The following is a 19,304-nucleotide window of genomic DNA, read 5'->3' on the forward strand; positions in this document are numbered from 1 at the left end:
CTCCCCTACCCACCAAAAAAGTACATAACAAAACAATGTTGATGACATGCTCCACTCATAAAAGGATAATTCATAAGTTCATTTCTGAAGGAAAATATGTTTAAGAATGATAATATTAAAATATGATAAAATTATAATAGCTTAAATTAGATTACTAATTTAAGCTATTATAACATCATTCACTGGCAGATCAAGTGCATGCAGCCTGATTTGGTACAGTCTGGTTAGCAGCTGTTCAATGACAGTGCAGATAGATTGATCAATGTGTAGATGTTTCTAGTTCACAATCAGGTTGCAGTACTCAACTACTTTCCTTACTTCACCAACTTGGATCCAACAAACTATTTCTGTTTCCCAAGATGAAAACTGAGATTGAAAGGATGCCAATTTGACAGGGTTTATGACATTCAGAAGAATATGATGGCAGAATTAAATGCTATCACAGCAGACAAGTGTATGAATATTTTAACAAGAGTAATTGGTCCTTTAGGATTATTGGATTATTTTTGGATTATTTTGAGCATTACAAGTATAAAATATTTTCCTTATCTATATATTGGCTTATTTTAATTCGGTTATATTTTTCTGTCACACTGTGTACTGCTCTGTACAATGTTCCCCATATAATTGTGGTATTGAGAACTTTTTCTCTTAACACCTTACCATATGTCTTTTCTAGATCTACAAAACGTGAATACAGATTCCTATTATATTCCTTATTTCTTGACAATTTATTTTAAAGTAAAAATCTGATCCTGATAATCCATATTTGATCTGAAAGTACTTTGATCATAAAGTTTTTCTTCAAAAATTTTTCTTAGTTTTTCAAGTATGCTTTCATAAATCTTAACTGGAATAATACCTGGTAGGGAAATTCAACTGTAATTCTCACATTGTTTTATAATATATTATATATGATTTAAAACTATTTAGAGATATTGAAATCATCCAGAAAATTCAACCCTTTAACTTGGCCTTCAGAATTATGCAGTAAAGCCAGTATAAAATTTTGTACTTCCATATTTGAGCATTTCTGTTCAAATTATAGTATCATCTACTGCTTCCTTTCAACAATTCTAACAGCATCTTCTACCTGCAATATTGAAATCCTGTGATCCTCTTGGCCATTTCCTACTACTGTTCTGTTGTTGCACATTTAATAATTTTTCAAGTAATTACTCTCCAGACAACTAGAATATCCTTATCTGCTTTATGTAACCTTTTCATCTCACTCTGTCTCTCCTTGATTCCTTTTGTGGTATCTTTTCCTCCACAGCTTTTATTTTCAATATCCTCCAAATATTATCACTTTCATTATATTATCATCTCAAAGTCTTTCCACAGCTTTTTTTTAGCTACTTTTTACATGAAATATATCTTTTGATCTCTCATCTCCCATCAGTGAGCAAATGGAATTCAGAATACACAATAGCTCATCCTTGAAATTACATATTTTTCATAAGTGAACTCAAAATTGACATGTAAATCATAATTACAAAATAAAACAGCCAACATCTTGGCAATGAAAATCATATGAAATAATTATTATATAATGCTTACAGTGGAATGGTAGAAAGAAGTGTGTGTAGTGCTGTATGGGCACTCCGGGGTGATAGATGTGAAAATGGAGCAGGTATCAGAAGCATGTCCAAGAGGAACAATAAATAAGAAAAGTGACAGAGGCTGCAGCGAAAGGAGAAGTTACAGAAGAGTTAACTGTGCTGGTAGGAACAAACTTTTTGTGAGGAAGTGGAATATGCAGGTGTTGCTAGTGACAGTGAAGCAGAAGAATGCAAGAGGAAGAACTGCGAGTGTGTTGCAAGGAGCCAAGAAGAACAATGATTATGAATAGCATGAAAGTTAGAATGTGCAAGAACAGAGGACTTGATATATGGATATATGGGATAAATTTGAAGGTAGGAAAGAGTTCTTTGCTGTAGATGCCTATGTATGAGTGAGAAGCAGTGTGAAGTTGGGTACATTGTTGATGAGAGGGGAAGAGTGTGTAGCCAATTCAGGGAAACAAAAACTAAATAGTGGGACTGTGAGCATAATCTACTAGGATTGGCGTGAGATAAATGACAAAGGAAGACAAGATAAGGGTGTGAGGATGGTTTTAATGGGAGCAGCAGAGTCAAAGAAATGATAGGGTGAGGAATTGTGGGAGAAGAAATGGGGACAGGGGAAAGTTACTATGCTTATATAACACAGTACTATGCAAGATGTATTAAGGATATATGGAGTCTATGGTGTTGATACAGTTAGTCAGTCTGCAAATCATTAGTGTTGGTGAGACATGCTTAATAATAATACTTAATAATACCTCACCTTCTTAAAAGAGGAGGTGAGGTATTATTATAATTTCAAAAGAATTGTATTCCCTCCATGTGGAACTTGAAAAAAAACAGTAGTGATAATGGTTTTGAGGCCATATGATGTGAGGTTGAGGTAAGCACAAATTTTTGAATATTTAGTGTGGTGTTGTTACACACTAGGAAATGTAGAGAAATGATTCTGAAAGGTTCAGACAGATAAGACGGGCAAGTGATGGTAGGTTGATAATAATGGGTGGCTTTAACTATGTATAATAAGCATGCTTCTGATGAAGTGTGCATGTCAGCACATGAAAAAATAATATTTTAGGTTTGATAAAGTCCTATGCAGTTCTTGTCATATATACTGTCAACTAGAAGAACTATGCAAGCATTGATTGGAAGCAGAAAATAACGTGAGTGAGTGATAAGGAGACTGAATTCCATAAACTATTTAGAGACAAATATCTTATGCAGCATGCAGATGAAGCAACAGGTGGAATATGAATTTTGGATTTAATAATATCTCATACAGCAGTAATAACAGAATATGTCACTATGATACCATAAAATAGGGAGAGAGTGGTCATATGGTTTTGATGAGGGGAGTGGATAGGGAAGTATAAGCGTTAAAGAACAAAAGAGATATATGAAATTACAGAGCAGGGGACTATGATAAATTGAGGAGAGAGACTGGTGATATGCAGTGGCATGTTAATTTGAAGGGGAGAAAAATCAGCAATGCCTGGAACTTTGTCTGAAATCAGTTACTTGTGGCACAGTCAGATTGCATTCCTAACATTAGCAGGATAAATAAAGTAGGGAATGAAATGAATGAATCATGGAATTATGCAAAGCTTCTCAGAAAGAGGATGATATGGAGGGGTACACTTCAGCATCATGAGGAATATAAGGCACAGACTAGGAAGATGATGAGTATAGGTGGTGAGGAAGAAGAAATTGCAAGTAAAGAAAATTGTACAGTTATGTCACTAGTAGAATAAAGGGTGAATTTGCAGAGGACACATTGTGAAAGTGTGAGGGTTAACAAGAAAACTGCTGCCACAATGCAAAGAACCCAACTTAGTTGACTTAGTTGCTGATGAGAGAACACAGGTCACATCTGCTGAAGAGGTAGTGGAAATGATCAATAAGTATTTCATGTAAGGTAATTAAGAATAGTGTTGAATAACAATAGGAAGAGAAAAGAAACTGACAGTTCAAGATTAGAAGTGTTTAAAATATTAAATAACCTTGAGATTGATAAAGCTCAGGTCTGTATGGGATATCACCATGTGCAAAGAAGATGCCAGTGTCCCTGACTTGGATGTTCAAAAAGGAGTCTGGCAAAAGGAACAGTCTCAGAAGACTGCAAAGAAGGAAAAATAGTGGTACTGCATAAAGAAAATCAGATGTTTCTAATTAGAGGCCAGTGTATATATCAGTCATGAAAGCATTAGAGAGGCTGGTTAGATAAAGAATACAAACTTGGATTAATGAGAATAGAAATCATTCAAAGAGGAGGTCTTGCTAAGTAACTTGGTTATATTTTATAATAGTGTGACTAGTATATTAGACACAAGAGATGCTTATACAGCGATTTATCTGAACTTTGCTAAAGCATTCAACATAATACCACATGAAAAATTACCGTTGAAATCAAGCAGGATGAGGATAAATAGCAATTTGTAGCTTGGTTATAGGAATGATAATTTTGTGACAGGAGCCAGCGAGTTGTGTGTGGAGGTACAGCGTCCTGAAAAAGGAAGATGACAAATGGGGTATCACAAGGTTTTGTTCTATGACCACTGTTTAATTTATATATCAATGATATAATTCAAGGTGCAAGAGAAGATATTCAGTTGCTTGCTGATGATGCTAAATTAGGAAGAGCAATGTCAGGAAGTGTTGGCGTGATGTTGCAAGAGAATTTGAATAGGTTGGTGCTTTGGGCTGAAGAATGGGGATGTTGCTTCAATGCTGATAAGAATAAGTTATGCATTTTGGCAGAGAAAGTGGAATGGGATTTATCATACTGGAGGAACTTGGCAAGAGATCTTGAGATCTTCATGGATAGGGAAGTGAAGTTCAAGGGACACATTGTAAAGTTGTAAGGGTTACCCAGAAAATTGTTGCCATAATGCAAAGAACCAAACAAGTATGGATAAAGTGGTGATACATCTACTGTAAAAAGTACTAACCAGGCCTCATTTGAATTTTTGTACATAGGTCTGGTCACTTGGCTATGGTGGCAATAAGAAAACATCAGAGAAGAGGCCAATTAACTAGGACTGTATCAGGACTCTGGAATGTCAAGTTCAAAAACAGATTATGGGAATATGGTCTCCAGAGCGTAGTAGACAGGAGGAGAAGTAGATGAGAGGAGCCTATTAAAATCATATTTCTAAAAAGATGTAGGACAGCACAGGTGATAACTACCTGCTGCAGAATCAAAGAAGTTATCTGGTCATTGACATCTAATAATATCGAACCTAGGACACTCCATATGCCTGGGGAAGGAGTGTCCTAGGTTCGATTCCCGTCGGTGACGTGAGGAGCTGAAGGATCTTCCTCAGCCATAGCCAAGTTAGCCAGTCTTGGGCATGGACAGCAGGGTTTTTTCCCCAGTTTATTCTGGGGTTTTTCATCCCGCAAAGCAGGCAAACTGGCCTTGACACTATTTGCATGTACACAATAGTGTACATGCAAATAGTGTAATATGCCATTAAAAAATAACTTTGTAAAATGTTTTAAATCGGTAACTAAATTATTTTATCCTAGTGAGTGATTTTTTAAACTAGTTACTCATAAAAAAATGAATAGATAGAAAATTTTTAAAATCTATAACATTTATAATTTGGGCATAGAAAAAAAATGATGCACTAATTGGGGGATTGTTGTATATTAACAATGAGGAAATTTCCATATGGAAGAACAAGGAGAAGGGACCATCACTGGAAGATACAAAAGGAAGTAATGAATAAAAGAGTAAGAAGTTATTTTTATGCATGGAGAGTGGTTGAAGTATGGAATACATTGCCTGAGAGGGTAGTAAAAGTGCAAAAAAGTGAATGAGTTTAAGAAGTGGTATTACTTTTATTTTATTTATTTATTCAACACACAAGGAGGTGCAAGAACCTCTAACACATCAGTGCTGCCTGTGAGGTGTGCAGAAGAGGGTTGAGAAAGAAGAAACCTATTGACATTCTTCTTCAAGAGCAGTAGGTTGAAATTTTGTTGGTAAACACATCATGAGAAAGGCTGTTCCAGAGGACAGAGGTAGATGGAATAAATGAAGAGGAAAAACTAGTTCGGTGGGTCTGCAGTTGTACTGTAAAGGGATATTATTAGACAGCAGCTGCTGTTGTTTTAACAGGCCTAACAGTAAATGGAGGATTGACGTTTGCTAATTTACTGGAACACATCATCATAACACTAATTACGGGTATAGACCACATTGGTCTGTTCTGGTCTTATTATCCATCCAATATCCTTTTTTTGAGGGCTACCCTCCTCTTTCCAATTGGCTTATATTTTAGTATTTGTTTAGGACAGTGTTTCTCAAACTTCAGATATCCGCGTACCCCTTCTTAAATTTTCATTATTACCAAGTACCCCTAATTAATTAATTAAAATTAATTAATTTAAAATATTAATTAAAATTAATTATGTATTTTATTTTAATTTATATGTTCATGTAAACATAAAATATGATTTATTTTTAAATTTTGGTTCTCTAGAGATGTCAGACAACACACTCAATTTCATTTGATCCAGAAGCAATATCAAAGTTTTCTTGTTGCTTACAGCTACTTGTATTTGCTACATTACTCTCTTTTGGGGGTTTTATAAATCCAATCTTTAACTAATGATCCATACATAAGAATTTGAAAGCTAAAAAAATACTGTATTTACTCGAATATAACTTTTTCCCCAAAATTAAAGCTAAAAAATTGTGTTGCGAGATACATGCGGGAATTTTCAGAAACTAAAGTTTTCAGAAAAAAACTGAAAATGGTGCGACTTACCAAGAAGCTCCTACTCGCTATCACTACTTTTAGCATCGAGATCAGTTTCTTTGTGTGCATCGTCAAAGTCATCTACCCAAATAGTGTCATCTTCATTCCCATTATTTCAAGCAAAAATTACCAGTAATTTACAAGACTTGAGATATGTAGAGCAGTGAAGAACTGCATATGATTGGTGCGGTATTAACAAAAGATCGCGCAAAAAAGACAAATTAGCATTTCAACAGTTGAGTTGAAATACTAATTCCTTCAACCGAATTCCATAATATATGAAACACATTCACTATATATTTCTTAGTTTTAACACGTTAATGAGTGGGATGGGGTGGTGTCAAGCAAAACCATATGTTCCACCGGCAACATACGGTTTTTACTTGCTTGGTCTATACAGCAGTTTCTGTTGGAGAGGGGATGTGATTCATTAGTTAGTGCCGTTTTATCCCGGTTGTCTCTAATTGCACTGTTTGTTGAAAAATATAATGACTCCTTTAATTATGCATGGCCGAAAATTGCCGCGTACCCCCGGGGGTACGCGCACCATTTTAAGAAACACTGGTTTAGGATATCGAGTGTTGGCCATTTGGTTTACATGTTCAATCCATTTTTGTTTATAATTGTTTAGTTTTAGTTCTTTTAAAATGTCTTCGTTCCTTTTTTGATCTAATAATGTGTACTTTGCAGTTCTTCTCATAAATCTCATTTCACTTGTTTTTATTCTTTGTTTATTGCCCAAATTTCACTGCCATATAATAATGTGGGCACTGCTAAAGTATTGTATTTTTCAAGCATGTTTCTTTTTGTACTATATATTTGGGTTGAGTGTTCTATTTATCAGGCTTATAATCTGTAAAAATTTTGAAGTTTTTAATTTTGTCTTTTTCTCCTTCACATGATATTTCACATCCAAGATAACTGAAAATATTTATCTGTTCTATTATTTTATTATTAATAACTATTTTCTTCTAACTGGAGTTTGTCCACAAAATGCCATTGTTTTAGTTTTATCTATGGAAATTTTCATTCCAAACTGTTCTACTATAATGTTTAAATTATATATATTGCTCTTTATAAATTGTCTTCCTTATCTGATATTATTACCTGATAATCTGTAAATAATAGCGTATTTATTTTGTTATTCCTGGAAATTTCTATACCTTGATTGTTTAAAGTGTTCCACTGTATTAATATTTCATTAATGTAAATATTGAAAAGTGTTTGGAGACAGAGGACATTCCTGTCTTACTCCTTGGTTTATAGATTGTTTTTCAGACAACTTTTCATTTATTTTTATTTCATTATATATATATATTCAATATTGCATGTAGTAAAATATTAGGTATATTTATTCTTTGTAATATATCAAACAGTATATATCTTTTTACTTTGTCAAATGCTTTTTCGTAATCTATAAACAAAAGATGAGTTTCCAAATTAAATTCTCTTCTTTTTTCTATAAGTAGTTTTAAACAGAAAGCTGCATCCATTGTAGAGCACCCTTTTCTAAATCCATTTTGACATTCTGATAATATTTTTTCACTGTATATTATTAGTTTTTCATTAAGTATTCTGCTATATATTTTGTAGCATATATTCAATAAATTAATACCTCTGTAGTTGGCAAGTTTTGTTTTATCCCTTTTTTAAATAAAGGTATTACTATGCTTGTATTCCATTCTATTGGTATTTGTCCATTTGTATATATTTTATTTAACAATTTGAGTAGTCTTTGATGAAATTTTTTTCCAGCAAATTTATACAGTTCGGAGTTTATCCCATCTTCTCCTGCTGATTTGCTATTTTTTATTTGATTGTTATCATATCATTTAAGGTATTTTGTAAGTTTTGGTGTAATTATTTTTGATGCCAGTATTATCCGTCCAAAGATCTGTAAAGCAATCCAAGAATTCTTTTACATCTATTTCACAATTTATATTTGCAGTTTCTTTTATATCTGCATTCATGTGTTTTAGTATTTTGTATGCACTGGGTCTTATTTTGTATACGTCATTTTCTAGATATGATACAAATTTTTCCCAGCTTTCTCTGTCTCTCTTTCTGGTTTCTCATTTGGCTATTGCTTGTCTTTTTTTATATTCAATTTCATCTTGTTTTTAGCTACTTAACCTTCTTTTAAAAGCCAGCTTTTTATTTTCAATTGTTTTTATTTCATTGTCCCATATATGAAGTTTTTTATTTTTATGATTTTTTTTTGTGTTCCTAGACTTTCATATACTGCTGATGCAATAATTTCTTTTATATTATTCCATTCGTTCTCAATGTCTTCATTTTCTTGTATTTTTTCTAAGTAGTTATTAATCCTCTGTTGGTATAAATTTCTTATACTTGAATCATTTAGTAGTCTTACTTTGTAATTAGATTTTGTTTCTCTAGTTTGTTTATTTTTTGTAGCCAGTTTGGTGTAAATCTTAGTTTTGCCTGTACTAAATAGTGATCTATGTCAATTTCTAGCCCTCTTCTAACTTTAATGTCTAGGAAGAGGTTTGCTGCTTTTTTATTTGCTATAAAGTAGTCTATAATTGACTTTTGTCCTCTTACATACCACGTATATTTATGTATATTTTTATGTTTGTAAAATGTATTCATTATTTTTAAATTATTATATATTGTATAATCAATGAGTCGCTTTCCATTTTTGTTTACTGTTTGTTCTCCAAATTTTTGTATATTATTGTTAATTTTTTTTCATTCTTATTCTGGCATTAAGATCTCCGGCTATAATTATATGGTCTGTTTTATTTAATTTTTCATATATTCCTTGTAACTCTTTGTAAAAGTAATCATTTTCTTCTTTTCCTTCTTCAGAGGCATATACTCCAACAACTGTTAAATTTTCTTTATTTAATTGCACTTCCAATATTCTTTCATTCCAGTATGTATAATGAGTTATTTTTGCTTTAATTGATTTATGGATCCAAATCATTACACCAGCTTTTGCATGTATTTGTTTGTCCACTCCACTATATATGATATTGTTGTTAGCTTCCTTTAAGTTTCTTTTTTTGTTTCTGTAAGAACTGCAATTTCTATATTTTCGTCATTTAAAATTTTATCTAATTCTTCTTCTTTATGTGCTATGCTTCTAATGTTCCATGTAACATATTTCACCATGTTTTTCTTTTTCCAAAGTTTCTTAACCTTTTCCAGTTTGTGGTCGTTTCCCATGTTTTCTGTCCGGTTTGGACTTCGTTGAGACTTATAAATTTATTATAATAAATAATAAAGGATTATAAACATCTTTCATTAATTCATACTGAGTAAAAAAAATAAAATAAAATAAATTAAAAAACTTTGTCTCTGAATCTTTGAAGAATTTTGAAAGTAATTTGAGAGCTTAAAAAAATTTAATAATTTTGATTATTAAAGAATACAATACTTACAGGATTTTTCTGTATACTACCAGAAATAAACTGCAGAAGTACCCACATAAGATGATCTCTACCTTTCCTCAAATTTCTGTTTGCCAACTAATGAAATAAAAATACTATTATAAATTAATCATTTATGAGATTAAACGCACACATTTTTGTTTGAGTAAAACAGATTAGAACTCATTGCAAAAACAAACAAAAATAAAATGAAAATCATAATTATATATATATATATATATTCCATCATGATTACTTTCCATAATTTTAATTTGTCATATCGAATATTCCCAAATGCATTTCAATGCAGATATTAAATTCTTTTAACTGTTTTCAATATTTCTCTTCTTTAGTGAAATTAATTATTCTTGTAATTTTTTTCCTTATAAAATATTCCATATATTCCAAATATTCCTTATAAAAATAATATAATTGATTGACTGAATCCTAAATAATCATACATGGGCAAGTACTGAACAAAACACCCGGATGAAAGTGTAGAGATAGGTTCTGATCACAATCACCATTACTATCCTGTTGAGATTTAAGCTTAAATTGAATATTTCCATTGCAGCTTTAACTATTAACACCTTCATGGTCAGATATTTACCAAAACAGAAAACTCCTTCTGTCATCTAAGTTGGACTATGTTAGGTTTGTGCAAATATACTGTATGTTGCTGGTGAGTGTCAAAGTTTTTAATATCATATTTCGGTAAATGACTTTTTGTTCTTACTCCACTAAAGGTCTGTGAATCTACAGTATGTTAGTACTTTGAGTAGGCTAAGGATTTTTTTTTTTTTTTTTTTTGTATTTTTATTTCATTTTTTACATAATCTAGAAACCTTGCACTACAGACTAAATGTGGAACTATAAGCCACTTCAATCCTCTAATGAGTGGGATAAATGGGCTCACAGTGGGTGACAAAATTCATCTTCCATCTAAAGACAATCACAAACTTCTGTGCCCACAGTAGGATTGAAATGGGCAAACTGTTGGTTGAAGAAAGGGATAAGCTGACCACTTGGCCAACCAGGCCAGCAAACAGATTGTCTGCTATCTGAAGCATTTCTCAACAATTTGCCTTAATGAAAATACTTGGTGTATGGAGTCCCACTCTTTCTAAATCAACTTAGCCCATCTTTAAGTCACCTTATAACCACGTCTCTAATCTTACTGAAGAATACTTTGATAAGCAGAGACATGCAGGTTATTGTTCCTTTTTTTTTTTTTTTTTTTAAATCGAGCCTTGATAAGACCCCATCTTGACTACTGCACACAGATCTGGGCACCAGGATTTCTTGGTAATGAGGAGGAGATGGAGAGGATCCAGAGGTGAGTGACCAAGATGGTAGCAGAGCTATGAATGAACCTTATGAGAACAGATTGTAGATTTGTGGTTTACAGAAACTGGTTGATAGGCAGAAAAGGGGTGATATGATTGAGCAATACAAATTACCAAGGGTTTTTATAAGATTAATTCAGAGGAAATTTTTCAAAACAGTTGTGGCAGTAGGAAAACTGGGGGCCATCCATGGAAAATGAATAAGATTGTAGTTAGCAGGGGTGTTAGAACTAGTTCTTTTTTGCTTTGAGAGTAGTGAAAGAGTAGAATAAGTTGCCAGAGTCTGTTGTTAGTGTCATGACTGTGAATGAGTTCAAAGCAACGTATGATAGATACTGCACAAATGTTAAATAAATTCTTGACATGATGTTTAGGGCTTCCTTTGATGAGTCTAAGTACTCCTTAAAGTTGCCCATAATAATACTAATAATAATGTTTCTTCTTATTATTATTATGGACAACTCCAAGGAGTCCTTAGACTCCTTAGTGTTTCGGGGTGCTTATGGTTAAAGCTGTATAACTGAGAGGAGACCTCCACATAGCCTTTAAAGGAATGCAGAGAAACAACCAGGGCTTCTGACCTAATTTCCAATCCTCACCTTCTTGTGGTGCAATCTGTTGGGTATCTACCTGGATACTGAACGAACAAGGATGAGCTGGCAATTTGGGATTTAGCCGACCAAATTGTATTCTTATTGGTTAAACCAAAATTAAAAATGATGGTACAACATGACAAAATTCCATGCCGGCTGGGGCATCGCCCGGTTAAACAAGGCCCCTGTTGTTTTTGGGAACCAGGGCAAACAACGAAAAGTCAGCTACTGGAACAAATCTGAAAACACACCCCAACTCAACATCACCAGAGTTAAAGATCGGTAATATCAACATAAAAAGCCTGAATGGCAAAGAAATGGAGCTAGCTGAGGAATTAGATAAGTACCAAATCGACATAATAGAGGTGACTGAAACAAAAAAGACAAAAACTGGTGAGTTCTTTCTGAGCAATAAATGCAAAATGTTATATTCAGGCAATGACAATCAAGGAAAAGAAGGAGTAGCCATAGTATTCAACACAAAATACGAGACTAATCTTCTTGAATGGCAAGGGCAGTCTCAAGTAGAGTGATGTGGGCTAATATCAAAATGGGGAATTGGACAATGAGACTTATTTGTGCCTATGGTCCCACAGAAGTTGTACTAAGGCAGAAGTGGAGGAATTTTTGAGGATTTAAAAAAAGCAACTGACACAATGAAAAAGGAAAAGTTGGTCCTTGTTAGGGATCTAAACAGCAGAGTAGGAAATGATTGTCAGACATACAAAAATATTTTGGGAAAATTTGGAGGAAAGAGCAAAGCTAATAATAATGACAAATACCTGTTGGATTTATGCTCAGGACATGGACTGGTTATTACTAACACCATGTTCCAACATAAAAATGTGCACAAATTCACATGGAGAGAAGAAGCAATGAATAAGAAAAGTCTCATACACTATGTTATTGTTGATAGTGATGATTTCTCCCTGTACACTCTGGTGCAGGACACCAGAGTGTACAGAGGATTTGAAATTGGAAGTAATCACTATTTAGTGTTGAGCAGGATAAAACTGAATTTCATATTGAAAAGAATAACATGTAAGAAAGTTTTAAAGTGAATAAAAGTTGAGCAGCTCTCAGATGTGAACTGTAAACTAAAATACACAAAGATTATTGAAGAAAAAATGAAAGAGTTTGAGAACAGGAACCAAACCTTGGGGATTCATTGGCAAGCTTTGAAGAAAACCATGATTGATTCAGTCAGAGAGGCATGTGGTGAGATGGTCTGCAAGGATAGAAAAATCAGAACTCCATGGTGGACACAGGAAGTTAAAGAAGAAGCATATCAAAAGTTTCTGGCAAATAAGTCAGCTTGTGCTCTTAGAGGATATAGAGACAAATGTAAGAAAGCGAAACACTCTGTAAAACTAGCTAAACAAAAGTCATGGGAGGACTTTGGCAAGAACATAGAAATAAATATCAAGGTGGTGGTAAGATATTCTGGAGGTTGTTGAAGAAGCTTAGGAATGGAGGAAAGAGTGCTGTAAAAGGAATCAGAGATGATAAAGGTGACATGAAAACAAGAGAAAAAGATATCCTTGAAGTATGGAGTAATTATTTCGAAAAATTGCTAAATGAAACAAACAGTGATAGCACAGTGGTAAAAAACACTCAGCAGGCATACAGTCAGGAATACATATCCATACTTGGAGTAGAAAAAGCCATCAAAGGCTTGAAATGTGGAAAGGCAGCAGGAGTTGATGATATTCGACCAGAAATGCTGAAGTATGGTGGTATAAGTCTTACAGTGGCTGCACTGCATAGTTCTGAAAGCCTGGACAGAGGGACGAATTCCCGATGATTTGAGGCAGAGCTCTAATAGTACCCATATATAAAAAGGGAAATAAAAACTGAATGTGAGAATTACAGAGGTATTTCCCTACTGAGTGTTCCTGGCAAGATCTATGCAAGTATACTTGAGAAACGGTTGAGAAGAATTGTGGAAGAAAAGCTTGGTGAAGAACAAGCTGGATTCAGGCCAAATAGAGGCTGTCAGGATCAGATTTTCACTTTACGTTACAAATAGTTCAGAAAGCATGGGAATATAACAAAGATCTGTATTTAAGCTTTGTCAATCTGGAAAAGGCATATGATAAGGTGCCAAGAGAGAAGCTATTCAATACGCTACAGTTATACGGTGTCAATGGGGCATTATATCAAGCAATACTTAGTCTTCATTTGAGTTGGAAGTCTGCAGTTAGAATTGAAGGAAGTACAGGAAGATGGTTTAATGTTAAATCTGGTGTGAGACAAGGATGTATATTATCCCCTCTGTTATTCATTATTTATATGGATCACATTATGAAGATTCCCATAAGCTCTCTGGTCATTATGAAATATGACCAGAGAGCTTATGGGAATACGCTCGCCAATATTTACGAGTTGCCCTAGCCAGACCTTATAGGAGAGATGATTGCTGCTCAAGCGTCCATATATTTCCCTCCTATTGGTCCATTGTGAAAAGGTTTCACTAGCCTGACAGCTGTTTCAAACTGGTTGGTTTTTGTCAGAGACTATGCAGAAACCTTAAGAGAGCAAAACTCTCAGTTCTGATTAACTGAAAACATTGGAGACGTGTATTTTTTGTAAGTGAACTCTCGGTCGGTGCATAAAAGTATTTACTAAAAGAAAGAGCCACAAGCCACATTCACTTCGGCCATGCAAATTTATAAAAATGAGGTGGATATTAAATCCAGCATTATTTCAAAACCGAATATAGAAATTATTTCATATGGCTAGGGCTACTCGTAAATATCGGCGAGCTTATTCCCGTAAGTTCTCTGGTCAAATTTCATATGAAACTTTTATAGTTTCTATATTCGGCTTTGAAATAATGATGGATTTAATATCCACTTAATTTTTATAAATTTGCATCGCTGAAGTGAAGCCTTTTGGCTCTTTATTTTATAAACAATCTATTATTATTAGTATACAGGTACCTCCATGGAGTCAGAAGACTCATCGTGGAAGATTCATTTTTTCACACACTAGCCATCATTCACACAATATCTATCATAATTCTCATTAAATTCATTCACTGATGAAGCACCCACAACCACCTCTGGCAACCCATTACACTCATTCACCACCCTCCAAGAAAAAAAAACTAGTCTTAACCTAGTGATCCTCTTGTTCTCTCCCTTCTTGTTATGTGCTGAAAAAAAAGATCTTCAGTGTCAATCCTATAAAGTCTCTTTAATAACTTAAATACCTCTTTTTGATCTATCAGCTAATTTTTGAAGCTCACAGACCATCAATCTATTCTTATAAGGAGCATTCCACAGACCTGCTACAATCTTTGTCACTCACTCACCTCTGGTTCCTCACCACAACTTCTTTATCATCACAGAATCTGGGAGTCCAGATGTGCCTTATTAAAGCCTTGTATAGGAGAACAATAACCTTTCTATTCTGCTTGTTATTTGGTGTACTGTTTTGCAAGATGAAAAACCCAATTTCTGGAAAGTTTCCACATAATCTGATGTACTGTTCTGACTACCTCCATAATATGCCCTCTAAACTTCAACTCCCTGTCCACAATTTAGTTAGAGAATCCTGGAGAATAGCACTAGATGTACTTGCAAGCACAATATCATCTACATAAAGCAGAGTTAAGGTTGACATCTCCAATTCTAACATCACGCCTAATGCCATTTTCTTTCATAATGTGATCAATATAGATGATAAATAAGAGTGGAGATAATGTGCGTTCTTGTCTCACCCCTGATTTTAGATCAAACCATATTCCTGTATTTCCTTTGATTCTAACTGCTGACTTACACTTTAAATACAGAATATGTATAATGTTCCATTTACCCCATATAACTGTAGTGTTTTGAAAAGCTTTTCTCTGGGTACCTTGTCATATGCCTTTTCCAGATCTACAAAACTCAAGTACAAATTCCTGTCATATTCCCTGATGTGCAAAGTGCAAATCTGATCTTGACAACATCTATTTGGCCTGAACCCAACTTGTTCTTTTCCAAGTTTCTCATTCCACAATCTTTCTCAACCTCTTTTTGAGTATGCTTGCTTAAATCTTACCTGGAAGAATTCTATCTTCTGACCAGGCCCTCTGAATTGTATAGTGTAACCACTTCAAAACTTTTATATCTCCATACTTAAGCATTTCTGGACAAATATCATCTACTCTGGCTACCTTTCTGCATTTCAAGTTTTTGATGGCTTTTTCTATTGATAGGTAATCCTCTTGTATTCCTCTTGAAAATTTTCTAGTATGGTTCTGTCATTGCTTATTTTGTTTAACAATTTTTCAAAGTAATTACTCCAGACATCTAGGATATTCTAATCTTGTTTTCTATTTGTCTCAAAGCAAAACCTTGATCAAGGCACCACTGTTTGGGCTAAATAAGCTGAGAAGAACTCAGCTTATTCTTCTCAAAGCTCGTCTTCAACAATTTATCATTAGTATACAAAACCTTCAAAGAGTCTAAGAATTGTTCATATTTAGCTTGCATGCTACTATCAGAGATATCATATGAGGTAACAGAAATTTCCTGGAAACTTGGGTTTTTCATCTAGCAAAACAGACAACAAAACAAAAAGAGCACAGGAAATCAACAGACATAATACAGTGACCTCACAGCCTTAGATCCTTTGGCTGTAATTCAAAACAATTCTACCTATCATTCTCCTTTTTCTTCTTCTTTCAGTCCTAAGCCTGACTGCTTGTAATAACACACTGTTACAAAGACAATCACACCATCTTTGCTTCAGTCATCCTCCACTTCAGTTTTCTTATCCATCTCTTATTCTGTGTTCTTTCTATGTGATTCTTCCATTTTTCATTTCATTTTTGGATCCAGTCATTTAATGGCTGCATTTTACAATTTTTTTTCCCGATTTCTATGTTCTGAATTTGATGATACTGTTACACCTTTAATTTTTCTTAATGTTTTATCTCAGCTGTTTCATTTGTCTAATTTTTGTAGTTTCTGCTACATATATTGGTATGAGTCCTACAACTTCTTCATGGATTCTTAACTTTGTTTCTTTATTTATTCTCTTATTCATCAAGATAAGGATGTTAAGACATCCAGATATTCTAGCAGCTTTTATACTTCATTTTGAGTGGTGCAATAGTTATTTAATTTATTATTATTATTATTATGTGACACTTCCAGGGAGTCCAAAGACTCATCGAGGGAGAGCGTGCCAACAGCATTGAACGATTAAACTCCTTCCAACTACTAACTGCACTCAAACTTGCTTAACTTTTTGCTAGCCATTAGTAGCAGAGGCTCTACCAATCGACCAACCTTTGCTCCTAAATATTTGAAAAACTTGTTCAATTATTTCCCCTTTGATTTCTAATCATACTTATTATACTTTGCCAACTCATTCATGGATGATGCACTTGCCACTTCACTGTTCATCAAGAAAACATTTCTAGACTCATATCCTTGACAATTATAAACATTCCAGAGATGGTTGCATGCTTTCTTCTTCCAACCATATACAAATGATTTCACCAACATCCATTCTATAAAATCTCTTCACCTCAAATGGTTGAGATAAGTAACAGACATAATATTAATAACAAAAATAGAAATTACTTACCCAGAAAAATCTTTTTTTTAAGAGAACAGAATAACAATTTTGAATAATTGTGTCATTTTATACGATGTCACAAGCATGAAGAGAACTTAACCTCTGTAATAACATTAGTATTCAAAGCAGAAAGAAATTAAACTGAAAAAAAAATTAATTAACACAGTAGCAAGGAATATTAAAAGATAACTTATCAAAACTAGGAAAAGTCTCAGGCAGTCATTCCTATTTAAATTTGGTCAATGATGAATAAGAGTTTGATATTCTTTACACAATCTTTCTGTCAAAAAACAGCTTTGATCCAACACTTGTGTTTTTTTTTCAAATGAATTCTCTGTCTGAAAGACATGATATGATTGGTAGGACCAAATTTATTAGACTTGATGAATTTATTGTAAATTTGGTGTTCTTCTAAGCATAGTAATGAGATCTATCCATAATTGAATGAACAAGTGGTTGCACTAACCAACTGTTCTAATCAACTGGAGAGCAGATACACTAACATGCCTGATCCACTATCCACTAATTTGAATTTGTTCAAATTCAAGCATTGGAATGGATATTTGTGATTGTCATTAGGTGAAAAATGAATTTCATTGGCCAGTGTAAGACCACCACCCTGCTTAATGGCAGCCTGATGTAGCTCAAAAAAAAAAAAAGTTCCGTTTTTGGTCTCTAAGAGTATGTAACCAACTGTTCTAATCAATTGGAGAGCAGATACACTAACAGACCTGATCCACTATGTGGATCAGGCCTGTTAGGCCACTATGAAAAAAATAAATAAAAAACACAAAAATATATAAAAACTGAAAAAGATTCCTTAGCCTACCCATGGTATAAATGTACTATAGGTTTAAAAAACGTTTTGTGAGTGGGAGCAACATAAAAACTCCTAGAAAAAAAAAGAGGAAGAAGTTAATCCTTCAAGAATCATAGAAAAATGCTAACTTGTGAGCAGGACGAAAAGAGAGGAAGACCTAAAGAGAGGAAGCCTAGAGCCATTCTGACAAACTTTTGATGCAAGGTACAGAAATAGCTTAAGTAATAAAAAGACAGGTTCACTTATGTTGAGAATAATTTATTTAATGACAGCTGAATTTTCAGTCTTGTTTCAAGATCAGTTTTGATGCTCATCATCATCATCATCATCAAATTCCTGCCATGTACCCTCAAGGGGTGTACAGGATATGACAGTACTACATGAAAAAATTACATCATTACTAACTTCCTATCTACAATTTTCCTCCAAATCAGTCTGTTACTTGTCAAGACTACAACATTACCAGATCTATATTTTATCGTCTAAGGCACTTTGTACCGTATCAATCGACGTATATCTTGGTCTTTCTCTGGGTCGTTTTCCTGCCAACCTGGCAGAGAATACTTGTTTTGCTAATCTTTCCTCTCCCATTCTATTTAAGTGACCATACCACCTGAGATTAGCTCTGCTAATGCATTCCTGGATGCTGACAATGTCAAGTTCTTTCCTAATATCCTCATTTTTAATATGATATTGCCATTGATGCCATCTGTTCACGCCTATAATCTTTCTCAGGACTCTCATATCTGCGGTCTCTAGTCTTTGGTCAAGTGTTTTACTTCTGACCCAGCTCTCAGATCCATAAGTTAAAACTGGTTTGAACACTGTCTTGTATACAGCTAATTTGGTGTTCCGGCTAATTTCTCCCTTATTCCATATGAATTTATTCAATTGACTTCCCACGATACCAGCTTTGCTGATTCTGTTGTCTATTTCTATATTTAGTTTACCATCTTCAGTAAAAATTGGGCCTAAGTAGCTGAAATGTTTTACTTGTTCCACAGGTTCTCCATTCACAACACAGTTGACATTTTCATTGATTCTGCCTATTTTCATTGTCTTTGTCTTTTTATTGCTGACCTTCATACCATATCTATTACAACAGCTATTCAATTTAGTCAGAGAATCTTGCAGACTTGTAGTGGATTTATTTAGAAGTATAACATCATCCACATAAAGCAAAGGGCTGACATTAACATCTCCAATTTTGATATCAGGTTTAATACCATATTCCTTCATAATGTG

At 33.9% G+C, this 19,304-nt stretch overlaps 1 protein-coding gene across 1 annotated transcript in view; it reads right to left on the reverse strand.

The window, feature by feature from the left end:
- The window catches only part of MED23 (mediator complex subunit 23), a 435,475-nt gene that overhangs the window by 300,730 nt on the left and 115,441 nt on the right, over positions 1-19,304 (reverse strand). Inside the window, exon 11 of the mRNA XM_090410280.1 lies at positions 9,739-9,825. Coding sequence (XP_090266406.1) covers positions 9,739-9,825 — 87 coding nt within the window. The remainder of the gene's footprint in view (positions 1-9,738; positions 9,826-19,304) is intronic.

This window comes from Typopeltis vanoorti, chromosome 20 (genome assembly GCF_054136105.1).
Source record: "Typopeltis vanoorti isolate ZY-2024b chromosome 20, IOZ_Tvanoo_1.0, whole genome shotgun sequence".
NCBI classification, from domain to species: Eukaryota; Metazoa; Arthropoda; class Arachnida; order Uropygi; family Thelyphonidae; genus Typopeltis; species Typopeltis vanoorti.